The sequence below is a fragment of the Cupressus sempervirens genome, chromosome 6 (assembly GCF_028749045.1).
Source record: "Cupressus sempervirens isolate cs-2001-9-10 chromosome 6, ASM2874904v1, whole genome shotgun sequence".
Lineage (NCBI taxonomy): Eukaryota > Viridiplantae > Streptophyta > Pinopsida > Cupressales > Cupressaceae > Cupressus > Cupressus sempervirens.
In genome coordinates this window covers 288626895-288641384 of record NC_143123.1, presented here as the reverse complement: position 1 = coordinate 288641384, position 14490 = coordinate 288626895, and the positions used below count along the sequence as shown (strand labels likewise).

Genomic DNA, 14490 nt, shown 5'->3' with positions numbered 1-14490 from the left:
CAAAGTCTCAACCAGAAATGAACTTGGCATGGGCTGATCCTAAACTAGAATGAAGGTTTCCTAGGAATTAGCAAAATCCAAAAGGTTGCCTATCTAACTTCTTGTTGCATATCTTTCTGATATGAAGGTTGCTCGTAGCCTCATATAGAAATTTCTTCTTGGTCCTCGATTCCTACTTATCTCAATAGCCATATTTTAATTTAGTGACTAAGCCTCTAGATCCTTCCAATGTAGTCATAAATGGGTATTTTATATATTAAAATAATTATTGTAAACATTTGTTTGTAATAGTCCTTTTGCTCCTTATGTAAATACTATCATTATACCTCTTGTATATGTCATCTATTCTTAGACATCCTTCTATAACATAAGGATGTGATCTCTACCTAGGATGACATGTCTCTTCTCTCATAGTCATCTCATTTTTTGGTTCATATTAATGTGGATGATATTGCTTTGTGATATGGGCCAGTTGTCCTCCCATTTGAAGTTTTGGAAATGCATTTAGATCTCTGGGCTTTCATGCTATTGTTTCAGATTTCAAGAATTTTGACCCATTCTTAGTCAAGACAAAAAAGCTAACTGATTTTGGTCAAGGTGTTGGTTTCGACGATGGTCATAGGAGAATTTGTCTCTTATTACCAATGATTTCTCTATTGCATTGAAGGGATGAGTGGGCTTTGCAAGTGTGGATTGTCTCGTGAACTTAACTTTATTGCTTCGGTATCAGCTTTGTTGCAGCTGGTTTGAAAGAATTTTGGAAGCTATTTTTTTGAGGAGGTTTGAATTCATTATATGTCATTCATTGCTTTGGTGGTTTGATGCTTCTTGTGTTTTCGACATTTGTAGACTGGAGACATGATCAAGGCTTGTTGCTTGATGATAATTTAAGGGTTGCAATGCTAGGACCTTGTTTTCAGGATTTCATGGAAAATTGTGTGGATGAGAGTTTCCAGTTCATTGTTTTAAGTTGTGGGATGCATCAGTTTTCAGAGTTCATCACATGATTGGTAGTTGGTAGCAACGTAATAACCACCCTTGTTCTTTTTCTAAAATATATGAAACAATATAGAAAGTAAAGTAGAATGACTGCTGATTGTTAGCTTCTGATACATGCAAATACATAAACTGACAAATGCAATGCATACAACAGTTAACTATATAGAGTGGGAGGTTTGAAACTATCACCACTCAATCAGTACAAAACATAAAAGGAAGAAAGATTGTTAGCTGGTAACAAATGAGAGGGGGCTGAGCCTTCACCTCTTTGTTAGCATAAAACATAAACTGGAACCGTTGAGTTAAGTGGGGGTTTGATACCATCATCACTTAATCAGAAACCTAGTATAACTTGATTTCCTTCACATATGGAGTTAGTTTCAATTATAATAACAAAAACAAGAAACTGAAATCAGTCTTCTGATCATTCAAATCAGACCATGAGGTATGCAGCAAACTCACTTAAACTTGACAAGAAAGGGCCTAGGCACGTGACAAAAACCCCATAATCAGTTTTTAAACTTTACCAGCAAATAGCTCACATAAAGTTGCCACTATGAGCAGATTTCAGATTTCCAAAAGGTCGCCTTTGACTCAGTTTCAAACACCAGCTAGAACAGATTTGTACAGCCTCCTTGAGGGGCAATTCACCTCTGGAAAATTAAAAATCTTCACCAAAGCTGCAAATTACCTCTCAAAATGAATTGCCCAGGCTAGGAAAGAGGTATAAACCAATACCTGGGAGCAGATATGCCTTCCTTTGGGAGATACAAGCAAAAAATGAATCCAGCCACATGGAAAGAACACCTCCAGAAAATCAGAAGTTTCATACTAGCACTCTGAAAACACTTTAAATCAATTCCAAAATGATACCACACAACTGGAACTCACACTAACGCCAAACATTAGAAACCCAAATCAGAAAATTGCAAAGTATTGTATCACTTCAAACCAAAATCTCCCTGAAACCTGCAAGAATATTGAAAAACCTGCAACTATGAGAGCCAGCCAGCTAGTGTGGGTCTTTCACCATTGAAACCAGCAATCCAAAAGAGGGGTATTGTTCCCAAAATCATTCTGACAACTTAACATTAGATATCAACTTTAGCATACCCAATGATAGCCCCAATCTCCCTTTGTAACTTTTGAGAGCTATTATAGAAAAAAGTATTGTCTTTTAGGTGGCTTTTTAAAAATAAAAAACACTTTTCTCTTCTTTACTATTTTTTTAAGGTGCGAGAAGGGATATTACAGGTAATGACTACCTTTATAGTTTGGCCTTTGTCACCATTTTAAATTTTTTATGTATACCATATTTTCAGTACTTTGCATGCATCTTTGGATCATTCAGGTTTGGGAGTTCAAGCACATGGGGAGCATTTAGTGGTAGATCTGTATTCAGATCACAATGGCTTTTACATATAGTTTATGCCTATCATCATGTTCAACTTGGAAACTTGCTTGAACGGGCAGTTTAATGATAATAAGCTCCATTGCTGAGTTCTGCTAATTAGGCATGGGTCCTTGTATTGATATGGTTCTAGTACTGTTTCTTCCTGGGTTCTCTATGGGTCCTTCAATGAAAGACCTATAGCAAACTTGGCACCTAGGAAGTACTCAAGGGCGTTTGCCAAGCTAATATTGTTAGAGTGAGATTGCCATTGCACCAAAGGACCGATCTTTCAATGCCTGATACAACAACTCAACTTATAGTACATAGGAGGTGGTTAAGCCCTTGTCACGAATCCCAAGGGGAGCGCTCCACAAATTTCTAACAATCTCCCCCTTAGCATTACCTGAGGGTCTGAGGATTCGAACCTGTGACCAAGCTCTGATACCGCTTGTTAGAGTGGGGTTGTCGTTGCACCAAAAGACCAATCTTTCAATCCCTGATACAACCACTCAACTTATAGTACACAGGAGGCAATTAAGCCCTTGTTATTAATCCTAAGGGGAGCGTTGAACAAATTTCTAACAAATATACCAAAATAGGTGCATGCTTATGAAATAAAATATGCATTACTTTTAAATTCTCATCAAATCTTTGTATGAATATACCAAGCAAATCTCTATATTAAGCCTTTAAATATTGAAAAAAAAATGAAGTTCTTGAGACTTATTAAATGTCGATTGTAATTTGAATTTTCATTGTGTAATGATATTTTGAGATTTGAGCATTTTCATGTTTGCAAATTAGTAATATGATATATCAGGTATTCTATTTATAATTTTTGAATATCACTCTTCTTTTTATATTTATAACTTCACTGTTTGAATACACGTGTATGCATTTATGTACAGACAAACCCGAACCCATACACAAGGGAAAAAAAATTGTTGTACCCACATACTCAAACCTCGTATCATACTCGAACTAGAACTTAAATCAACAACTTAGATTAGAAGGTCAGAAACCCATTGTTTGAGAGGCTTGAGTAAGATTGTGTGTACATTTTTGTAGATAATGAGGCATGAGGAGCATTTGGTGATCAATTGATGTTTGATTTAAGGTTGGATTTATCATTCTGTCTCATCACCATCTTTTGGTTTCGCAACCTTGTTTGTTTTTCTGTATTTTATTTCTTGCTCAATAAGGCATTGCAAAGCTGCGAAAAATTTAATATTAATTAAACAGCAGATTTACATAGTTGTTTGTAAAAAGTCAGAGTCGGGACTTGTACCTATCATGCCAAAATCAAGGCATCCTCTACAAAATTACCTTGGAGACCAAAATCCCTTAAAAAAGAAATGCTCCAAATCATCACTTTGTATACATGCATGATGTATACTTCATATTCATACTAGAACTATATCTATGCCTAATCAAAGTAACAAGAATCGGAATCGGCAAGGCCGAATCGAATTGTGAATCGGCCATGAATCGGAATCGAATCGGCCACAAATCAGCAAATTAAAAAAACCCTTGAAATTTAGTGAGTAACTTATTTCATAAACCCTTTATCGCTGATTCGATTCACCGATTCACAAAAAATTGTTTGAATCTCCGAATCGTGTGAATTGCTGTGATTCTTGGAACTATGTGCCTAATATATACTTCACATCAATACTAGACATATCTGTAACTATGATATGATATGAAAATTGTAGAAGAGAGATTAATGTTCTGCCAGCACCTTCCCTTTTGTCTTTCGAAGAGAAGCCCCGGTAGAATGACTGGTGCAGCGTAGGGTTCGTCTACTCCACTTTTATCACCTCTTCTATGATTTCTGAACCAAATACCTCTACCTCGTCTAAATCATTGGTGTCTATGCCATACTCCCTCTTATATTGACTGATCCAGTCCCCATCCTCGTTCATTTTTAGTTCCTGTAACTTTTGTAGAAACACCACATTATGCCTAATGAGAGGTTTTCTTAACTCGATGTAGTTTGCATCCCCAATTGATGACACTGACTTTCTTGACACTGCTCCCCACTGCAGTAAACACAGTAGGTATGTGTATTTACCTTATACCTATATTCGGAGAACATAAATTGCCCACCCAACATTCTCATAACTGCTCATATGATTAGCCCATGAGAACAGTTCATGACTGTCTAAAAAGCCTGTTCTCCTTTATCTCTCCAAGGAAAGAGATCTGTCTTTTTCTTGAAATCAATCTGGTGTGAGAATCCATGGGACTGGAATCCAGGAATGAGAGCAAGAATCTGTAAAAGGAAACAAAGCAATGTGTGACAATATCTTTTGTTCTAGTCTATTTATAATAAAAAACCTTAGCTTACTTCCCTGCATTCTCAATGATGATGCTCATTAATGCATCATCATGTCAATACAAATTACATCTTTCTGTACTGATGCATTATGGCTATAAGTGTGGGAATATCTTACTTCTGACATGCTTAAATGGATGCTATCAGCAACCTCCACCAAATAAAATGTATTTCATATTTATACTGACCCTGAGTTGTCATCTAGGTTGTAGTTTCTCCAATGACTTAAATGTTATGTATATTTGTCAGATTACAGATCTTGTCATCATTGCCACATGTTCTTATGTGCTGAAATGAAATATCCGAGTGGAATTGACACTCGAGGTGTGTTGCCAAGTAGGATTATTCGGAGCCAAGTCATAGTCTAGTATCCTGCTGACCGGTATTTGGCATCTTGACAAAACCTTAAAAATACACAATCAATGATGGCCATTTTGTTTGTAGCACCTATAATGAAAATTGTTTTCTTGGTTATCATACCATCCATCTCCATTATCAATTAGTTAAGGACTCTGTCTGTGACACCACCAACATGCCTAACACTGCTTCCATGTTGTGTAGCAATAAAATCAATCTCATTGAAAAACAGGACTAAATGAGCTATCCCTTTTGGCTTTGTCAACATTTCCCCCATGGTAACCTCACTCTCTCCAAACCACATTGTTAACAAATTGGGGCCATTCACACGGATGAAATTGGTCAGGCACTCCTTAGCTATGGCTTTGCAAGAATGCCTTTCCACACCCCAGTGACCCATAAAATAGTGCACTTTGAAGGTGTGTCGAATTTTCCAAATTTCTTAGGATGCTCTACTTGATATTGAACAGCCCCTTGAAGCTCCCTCTTTACATTTTCCAGACCTCCAATATCTTCCCAAGTGACATGTGGAACTTCATCCATGACTTCATGTGTGGCAGTTACGTTGCTAGAACCCCATGAAGTCTCTCATAATTCCTCAGCTTATCATATTAGTTCAATCCATCAGTGTCATTCTGATTCATCTCATTAGGAGGTCTGATGGCTCCTAAAGAATCTCCATCAGCTGCTCCGTTAGCCAGCTCATTTGCTTCCCTATACACATGGTTGATTGTGTATGCTTCAAAGGAATTCAACAGCTCCAAACTCTTTCCAATAGAGCATTTAATTTCCAATTGGGCATTGAGGCCTTTCTTATTCCATTAATTACCATTGCCGAGTTTCCTTCAATCTCAAGCCTGTTGACTTCCAAACCTTTGCAAAATAACAATCCCAAAGTGAGGTCATTGAGTTTTACCATATTGATATTTTCCTCTAAGGGAGTTGCCAATCTCCCATTTACTTCTTCATCTCACATTCTAATAATACAACCCACCCTGGAGGAGCTTGGATGGCCTATTGGAGCACCATCAAAATTCAACTTAAACCATCTATTGTTTTGGGGTGTCCATCTTGCTTTCTAGCATTGCCTCTCTCATGTTGTATTTTCTACAAATGGGGGTATTCGTAGTCCATTCCATTTAAAGCGCATCTGTCCATGGAATTCTGTAAACGTGCATTGTTGATTTTAAAACTTGTAATTGTAATGTTGTTGGCAGCTTCTACCACCACAACCTCCACTCTATTCTTGAAGATTCTATTGAAAGCTCTATCCTCAAAGATTCTCTAATTCCATTTTTTTTCCAGATTTCCCTTACCAGGAGAGATGGGCATATCATCTGTGGACAATTGAATAGACGTGACGCCATTCTTATCGTCCATCCTTGAAAAAGACGCATGATATCATTGGGCAAGGTAGTATTCCAGCCCAACTGGGCACACATCCATTGCTACCATTCTTGTGCAAATGTACACCTAATGAATATGTGGTCTACAGACTCTACACTCTCTTCTACCCTCTTGCACAATACACATCTTGATGGGCCCCCAAAACCAATTCTTCTAAAATTTTCTGCCATTAGAACTCTTTTATAGATGGCTGCCCCATGGAAAAGCCACTGCCCTTGGCACATATTGCTTGTCCCACACACTATCTCTGGCTTTGTTTGCACCTCTATCCCTGAGATAATATTGTAACCATCTTTGCTGTTGAAGAAGCCATTCTTAACTCAAGACCAAATTAGTTTTTCCTCACTAGAGTGGCTATTTCTTGCGCAGGGAACAGTAGTGTGTTCATGTCTTTCTATTCTAGCCAAATGCCGGATTGTTTTGATGCAGTTGTATATAGTCATTAACCTTACTGCCCCAATGAGTTTTGAGATATTTCTTGTTTCTCCCACCCTTATCAAACCATCTAGACTGGGAAAAATGCTCGAATCTTCCCAAAAGAGGGCTGCGTGTGCCATCATGTATATCTCATGTTACATATGCTATGATTACAGGTCTGCAGCTCAATATGAAATTCCACACCCTTTGTGGATTTCCAATCTTGACAATCTCGGCCAGATCGTTGCTGTTCAGAAACTTGGTTTGGAGAATCTTTACCCATTTCAATTGAGTAACTCTGAGCGTTTTCCAAATTAATTTGGCTCCAAAAGCTTTATCTTGCCATATGATTTCTAAGCCTAGCTCCTCCATATTCTTTTGGCTTGCATATCTTTTCCCAAGAGGTAAGGGCAATCTTGGCCTTATCGGCCAATCCCTGCCAAAAGAATTTCCTCATGTTCTGTATGAATGATTGATTTGCACCATCATTGAGGGCTCGATATGGTAAAATGTAAATGGGTAATGGGGAGATTATAGTTTTCAGCAACATTCTCCCAACCCACGACAACCACTTGCCTCTCCAGGAGTTCATCCTTTTATCCATCTTATCTTTTAAGGTTCCCATAGCTTTGAATTCCTTAAACTCTTGTCTATAAGAAGACCTGAGTATGTGCAAGTCAAAGCCCCCTTTTAGAAATTGAGTATGCTTAGAATCTCTGTTTCTTTCCTTGGATGGGTTGACATGAAGAAAACCTTTGGTTTATTCTGATTAACCTCTTACCCTGAAGCTTTTGCATATTGCAATAATAAATTTAGATGTTGTCTAGCTTCTTTCCTCTTGGCTGCGCGAAATAACATGGTATCATTTGTGAACTGCTGATGTGTTATTTGACTGTTATTAGCAACTGTGATACCTTTGACCAATTCATTTGATTGTGCACTTTTGATTGATATTCCTCGTGCTAGGGCCTTGATGATGAAAAGGAAAGGAGACAAAAGGTTGCCTTGCCTCAGTTCACTGGAAACCAGGAAGAAACATTTAGGTGAACCATTTGCTAATGCTAAGATGCTAGGTCTGGATATACACGTCGATATCCAATTGATGTACTACCTGCTGAAGCCAAAAGCTTTCACTATTTTGCAGAAGAATCACCAATCAACCTTATTGTATGCTTTTTTTATGTCCAACTTGATTGGCATCTCTAACTTTTTGGTGTTCTGTAGTGAATAAATTTCTTCCTCATTTATTATAACTTTGTCAACTATGGAGCGTCTAGGAACAAAGCCTGTTTGCTCCTCTGAGATAATGTGGGGGGAAAACTTTTTTCAACCTATTAGCCATCACTTTTTCCATTACCGTACACATTGTATTGCAGAGGGAGATGGGAGGAGAGTCCTCTAACCTTGTTGCTTTTTCTTTTTGAGGGATAATAGTCAAAAAGGTGTTGTTCACTTCCTTTAGTAGTCACCTAGAATTCCTTGCTGCCTCAATGGCTCCAACTAACTTTTCCCCAACTATGCGAAAACATTTTTGAAAGGTACCAGCTGGGAAGCTACCAGGCCCAGGAGCCTTATCTGGATGTAGCTGAATAAGGGCCATTTCAATTTTAGTTAGTGTGAATTTTGCATTTACATCTGGTTCTGTTCTTCTTCAATCACCCTCGGTTTGTGCTTGAAAAGCATCTGCTGAGCTGATAGATCAAGCCCTCATTATTTCATAATTCTTGGACGATTTTAACAATCCTCTCCTTGATTTCTGTAGGCTCCTCTGTATATGACCCTTCTACATTTTCCAATTTACAGATGCAATTTTTATCTCTTTCCTGTATTGTTCTTTTAAGTGGCTGGTGTTTCTGTTCCCCACCTCAATCCGTGTCTCTCTAGATTTCTGCCTCCAGATGACTTCCTCCTTGGAGAGTACTTCCTCATAATCCTTAAAATAGTTTCTTTCTTTTGCAAAACTTTCAACTTTCGTACTATTCTATATAATTTCCTCATTTAACATATCAGTTCTTTGATCTGATTTTTGGTAACAAATATGCTCTTAAAATGTTCCTTTTTTCATTCTAGTAGCCTCTGTTTTACATGGTTGAGTTTGGATGCATAGTAGAATAGTTTTAAGCCCTCAAAAATCTCCTCATTCCACCAAGCTTCTATCATTGTATTAAAGTTTGCATTCTTGAACCATATTTTGAAAACTTAAATGCGGATCTTAATGGCTTTCCTTTCCCAAGTATGTTAAGTTTGATCAATAGATAATCTGAGCTAGAGTAGGGTATAATGGCCCCTCTTGAGGTGTAGGGAAAGGTGGACAAAACTCCTCCAAAGAAAAATATATCCAACTTTGCTGCTATATTGCTAAAACTCAATCTTTACACAGGGCCTCCATTTTCAGTACAAGATGTCCTAGTTTGACTCTCTACCCTAAATGATTCGATATTTTTATTTTCCACTCCCAAACCATGATCCATTTCATTTGTTCTGGTCCCTCCAATCTCATCGATCCCAGGGCAGAGTTTCCTGGTTCCACAATTTCCCCATTCCTCAAGCTCTGGCTCTATGGTTAAAGTCTGTAATTTTTTTATCAGTTTTTAAATCCTTTCAAGAGGGTTAGGATAGCTGTTTTCTTATTTCTGTTTATTTCTTCTGCATTTTTTGAACTGCTCCTAGAGTATCCTTGCACTAGGATGCATCTACCCCCATTTTTGCCCAAATCAACTTCTACCATTTGAATACATTTACCTTTTTCAGTGGTAATCTCAAGATTGTCTTAGAAGCAAAGGTCTCTGTCTAGATTTACTAGAATCTTTGCTTTTGTTCCTGGTTTACTGAAAACAAAGTTTTCTTCTATGCCTACGTGCAAACCTAAAGCTTTCCCAAATTTTTCTAGAGTTCCAAGATTCCAATATTGTGGAGGTAGATTTCTCAACTTAATCCATTTAGGGAATCTCCTAGGTTCATGGTTAATTGGATCAAAAATTCGGCTCCCAGTCAATTCAATAGAAATGGAATCCCTCAAAAAATAACAGCTTTCCAAATAATGTTTCTTTCTTAAGGCACCTATCTATACAGTCAATCAAGAGATAGCCACTTGAAAGCGTTTTGGCACTTATCCAACCTCCAAATTGTTCGACCCACCAATTAGTGATTTTGTTTGTCAGGCCATCCATTCCAATCCATTTCGCAAAGAGTATACAATCCTTAAAATGGTCCCATATTGGTGTTACAGTTTTGGAAGAAGTGACCATAGCCTTTCTTTTATTCTTTACTGGCATAAACCACTTTTAACTTCCTCTGAAACCCTCTTCTGTCTGTTTGTGTAGCATCTGTTGCCAACTTCCCGCGAAGGACGATTTAGGTATTTATACAATTTTTTGTTTACTGCTATTTCATTTTTATTCTGCTCTGAAAATTCTGTTTTCCACATAAGAGATCTGACATGCTCTAGTGGCAAATGATGCTTTCATTCAGTGGTTGATTTTTTCCCCACTAAAACCCTCCTACCATTATCACTTTTGCCGTGCAAGGCCATTCTTGTCATCTCTAATTCCACACGGATCTGGTTTTGTGATCTATGTGGTGTCTTGGCAACCATCCTCGTCTCCACTGTCTTGTATTTTGCCAAGTGGGATTGTATTTGCACCGTGGCAAATTCCAGAATGCTTGAAAATTTTATGAGTTTCCTTAGGTAGAATATACTGCTTTTCACATTTTCGGTCATTTTTGGATTGGAAACCTTGTTAGGGAGGAGGTTTATAGCATATTTTCATTTCTCTTTTCTGATATCATTGATGATTTTTCCTAAAGGGAGATGACAAGTAGATTAATCCTTTTTGATGAGCATCGGAGAACAAATGCTACTGTTTAGTGGGCCCTCTAAGTTGCACTTTAGGGGATGTTAGATTAATAAAACAGATACATTTGCTCCATTGACTTATTAATATTGCGGTATACCATGGCGATATGTGTTAATTGTGTAGCTCATTATGCACATATCCTCATGCCATTATAGGAATAGGTGCATAATTACAAGGCCATGCCTATACCTACATACATCCTATAACATTTTGTAACTGATTAATCCTTTTTTCATCTGTGTGTATTTTGTTTTTTTGATGCCCTTCGAAATACTCTAGATATGATTGTGTTCTTGTCATCTGTAGCTTGTCTGTAGTTTTTTTATTCTGTCAATCACAAGATGAGAATTAGTTCTCCCAAATCTTAGTTATAAAAAAAGCTTCTCAAGAACATATAGGTATGAAGCTGTGAAGGCACAAAGAAAAAATTATAGCCCACAGAAATAAGTATAAATTGATCAAAAAACACACATAACTGTAATGATTAAGTCTTATATGCTTATATGATCCAATCTTGAAATTCATTAAAAAAAGATGTTTGTTAGGCTCTATCTGATGCAGTCAAGGAAAGAGAATCCCCAAAGGAGATGTCTAACCTTGCAGCTAGAGTAAACGACAATGGAAATGCACAAACTAATGACCACCAAAGGAAGAAATCATTGGATTATCATCAAGTTGGCCTGCAAATGCAGATATTACATCACCATGGTCAATATACAACTGCAATAAGGCAGATACTTTCACTTCCTTTGGCAACCTATTTGCAGCTGATCATCCCACAAAAGTATGAGACTTCAAACAGACGCAAGTTATTTGAGTTGCTTCAAATGCATCTCTTCTCACCATCCAGCACACTTGTCATCTAGCACTACTCAAACAAGAACTATTATCCTACTTGTATACAAAGATTGCCAATCACAAGTTGGCTTATTCGATCATTAATTTCCATAGCAAAGGAAACGTGTTACAAACAGATAGGCCAGGACCCAAATCCATAAGAACAACCCCCAATAGATACATCGTGCCGTGTGAACAACACAAGAGGGTCGATCAAATGTATTACAAAATAGAACAATGCCACCTAAATTGTTAGAACAGGAAAGTCATATAAGACCGGACCAATCTTAAGATAACTTCATCTGGAAACATTGGAACAAGATGCGAAGCTAGCCATAGGATCTTCATGACGTCTAGACCACGCAATAAGGATCTCATAAGAAAACAAACCAACTAGATTGATTGCAACCTAAAACAACAGAAAACTGTCCAAATGAACAGTAAACAGATAAACCAAAAGGAAATATTTTATTGCCAACGACCTAAAGATGCTCCTGCACCATTGCCAAGCGTACCCCAAAAACCAACATCTGATCTTTAGGGGTAAAATTCGTGAGTAACATAAAGATTAGAGTAACTCTGATGGATAAAATCTAGAGCCAGATCAGGAGGTTCCTCCCTATAAGCTTCATTAGTCTTTATTATGATGTTATAAATGCCTTCCTTTTCTTTGAAAATTCAAAATGAATTCTCAGATTATAGTCATATCTATGTTTTTATAAGAAAGAATCTTATTTTATTACCCCTACCTATGTGCCTTTCTTGGCGAGCACACATGCCCTCTCTCTTCTTTATGGTTCTCTATAGTTGAAGTAATATTTTTTTGTTTTGCTAGACTTTGAATTTGAGCTTGATGGTGTTATGGTCAAGTAATTGATAACAAAGCCCTTTTCAATTATTTTGCCCCACGGCCCTTTTCTCAAATGATTTTGTCCTTCAAAACAGGCATTGGTTTGCCACGAGAAGGTGGTTTCCGAAGTCTTAAGTCAGAAATCATGAAAACTGAAAGTAAATTAAGCAATCTTATATATTTTGATAAGAACGGGTCTGATAAGAATTGTCTAGTGTTGTTTGGTTAGCATAAGAGTGATATGCTTATTCAACACGTAATAAAAAGAAACGCGAGTATTGAACAGCTCCCATCGTTGTCATAATGGTTTGACTTTTGCGTTTTGTTTCTTGATGCTTGTACAGGTGTTGATGGATGATATTAATACAGGTTATGAGCGTCTGGCAGATTTTCAGGTTTGTTCTTACGGTTGAATTGATTCATAGACTTTCCCTAAATTTTGGTGGTTCAATTCGTTTGGTACAACACCAGGCATTTGAGATTATGTGCATCTTGTCAGTAAAGACAACCATCTGGATAATAGTTCCTTCTTATGTACCATTTTGACTATCTGAGCATTAGCATTGCAAATTGATGCTCTAATTCTTGTTGCCAATTGAAATAAAAGGGATAAAGGATGCACCAGATGTAGAATACAAGAGGCACACTTCCGTGTATATATAACTATATATTTCCGAAGTTTTAAATGTTTATTGATTTCTGATAGGTGAAAAAAGTGAACGGGGTGGTAGTCGACAACTTGAAGCATTTACGTCGGTTAGTAGAAGGTTGTACGGAGGAGAGCCTCCGGTTTGACTTGGATGATGAAAGGGTGGTTGTTCTAAATTATGAGAATGCTAAAGGTGCCACATCTCGTATATTGAAGCGACATAGAATACCTTCTTGCATGTCTCTTGATTTGATGGAAGATGCAGAGCGAGAGGAATTGGAATTTAAAGAGAGAATAGACAGTGAACCTACTGAAGAAGCCGTTGCCGTCTCTAGACTGTAGAGGATTTGGATGCTGTCACACGTTCCTTGACATTTGATTTTTGTAACTTGGGTAACATATAAATCATGTTATGTTTGTTTCAATGGATGCTCCCTCAATATGAGGAGATTGTGCTAAATATTGTTTCTGCTTGTAAAAGTAAATATCTAAGGGCGTAAATATCTGAGGGCAAATTTTAAATTGCAAATTTCTGGTGTATGCGAATGAAAAACCTGAATTTGTACCAGATGTTGCACACATTTTATGCCAGTCTCGTGTATTGCATCTTAATTCAACGAAATTAGCCTATAGTAATTTTTCTGCAATACATTTGTCAATTGGAAGCCCAGGAATGAAATCAATTTTAATACTTTCTTGAGAGCATGCCTTGTTTTCAAACCTTTGAAAACAAAATATTTATTATCCAAGTACTTTTGGAGCAAACTAAACAAAATTCACAGACGGGATGGTTTGATTTTGAATAACAATTGTAAGGCAATATTGAAGATTTACATTGCAAATAATTATAAAAATAAAGATTCGACATATTTCTTAACAAGGCTTCAAGGAATAACTTCCCAACTTCTAGTCTGTAATTTTCCACCTCAATAATATAATAATTAATTTATATGCAAAGTATAGTTTTGTAAAGACTTTTTAAAAGATTTACAGAATGAAGATTATATATATATATATATATATATATATATATATATATATATATATATATATATATATATATTAGCATTAACTGAAACTTCTCAATTCAGGCACATGTCTTTATTAAGAAACTTTGAATTGACATCAATCTGAACCCATCATGCTTAGACAAATGTTTTGATTATCCAATGTATGTCTATGTGAGGCCTCGCTCCGACTCTTCATAGCCTTAGTTTTTACTTCATCTTTTATTACTCACGGCTTGGGATGTCGAGACATTTTCAGATACTTGAACATATCATATTATTACATGATGTGTGATGTTATTTTCAGATGTTTGATGGTTGTCATTTAATGTTTTATGTATATGTATGTCGATGAATTAAGTAAGAGGTAGGATTAACA

At 36.9% G+C, this 14490-nt stretch overlaps 1 protein-coding gene across 1 annotated transcript in view; it reads left to right on the top strand.

Moving 5' to 3' along the window:
- LOC149552346 (protease Do-like 10, mitochondrial) overlaps positions 1–13751 on the top strand; it is a 180790-nt gene extending 167039 nt beyond the window's left edge. The window contains exons 7-8 of the mRNA XM_089787880.1: positions 12800–12850; positions 13162–13751. Of these exons, the coding sequence (XP_089644006.1) occupies positions 12800–12850; positions 13162–13446 (336 nt within the window). The 3' untranslated portion in view covers positions 13447–13751. The remainder of the gene's footprint in view (positions 1–12799; positions 12851–13161) is intronic.
- The last annotated feature ends 739 nt before the right edge of the window (positions 13752–14490 follow it).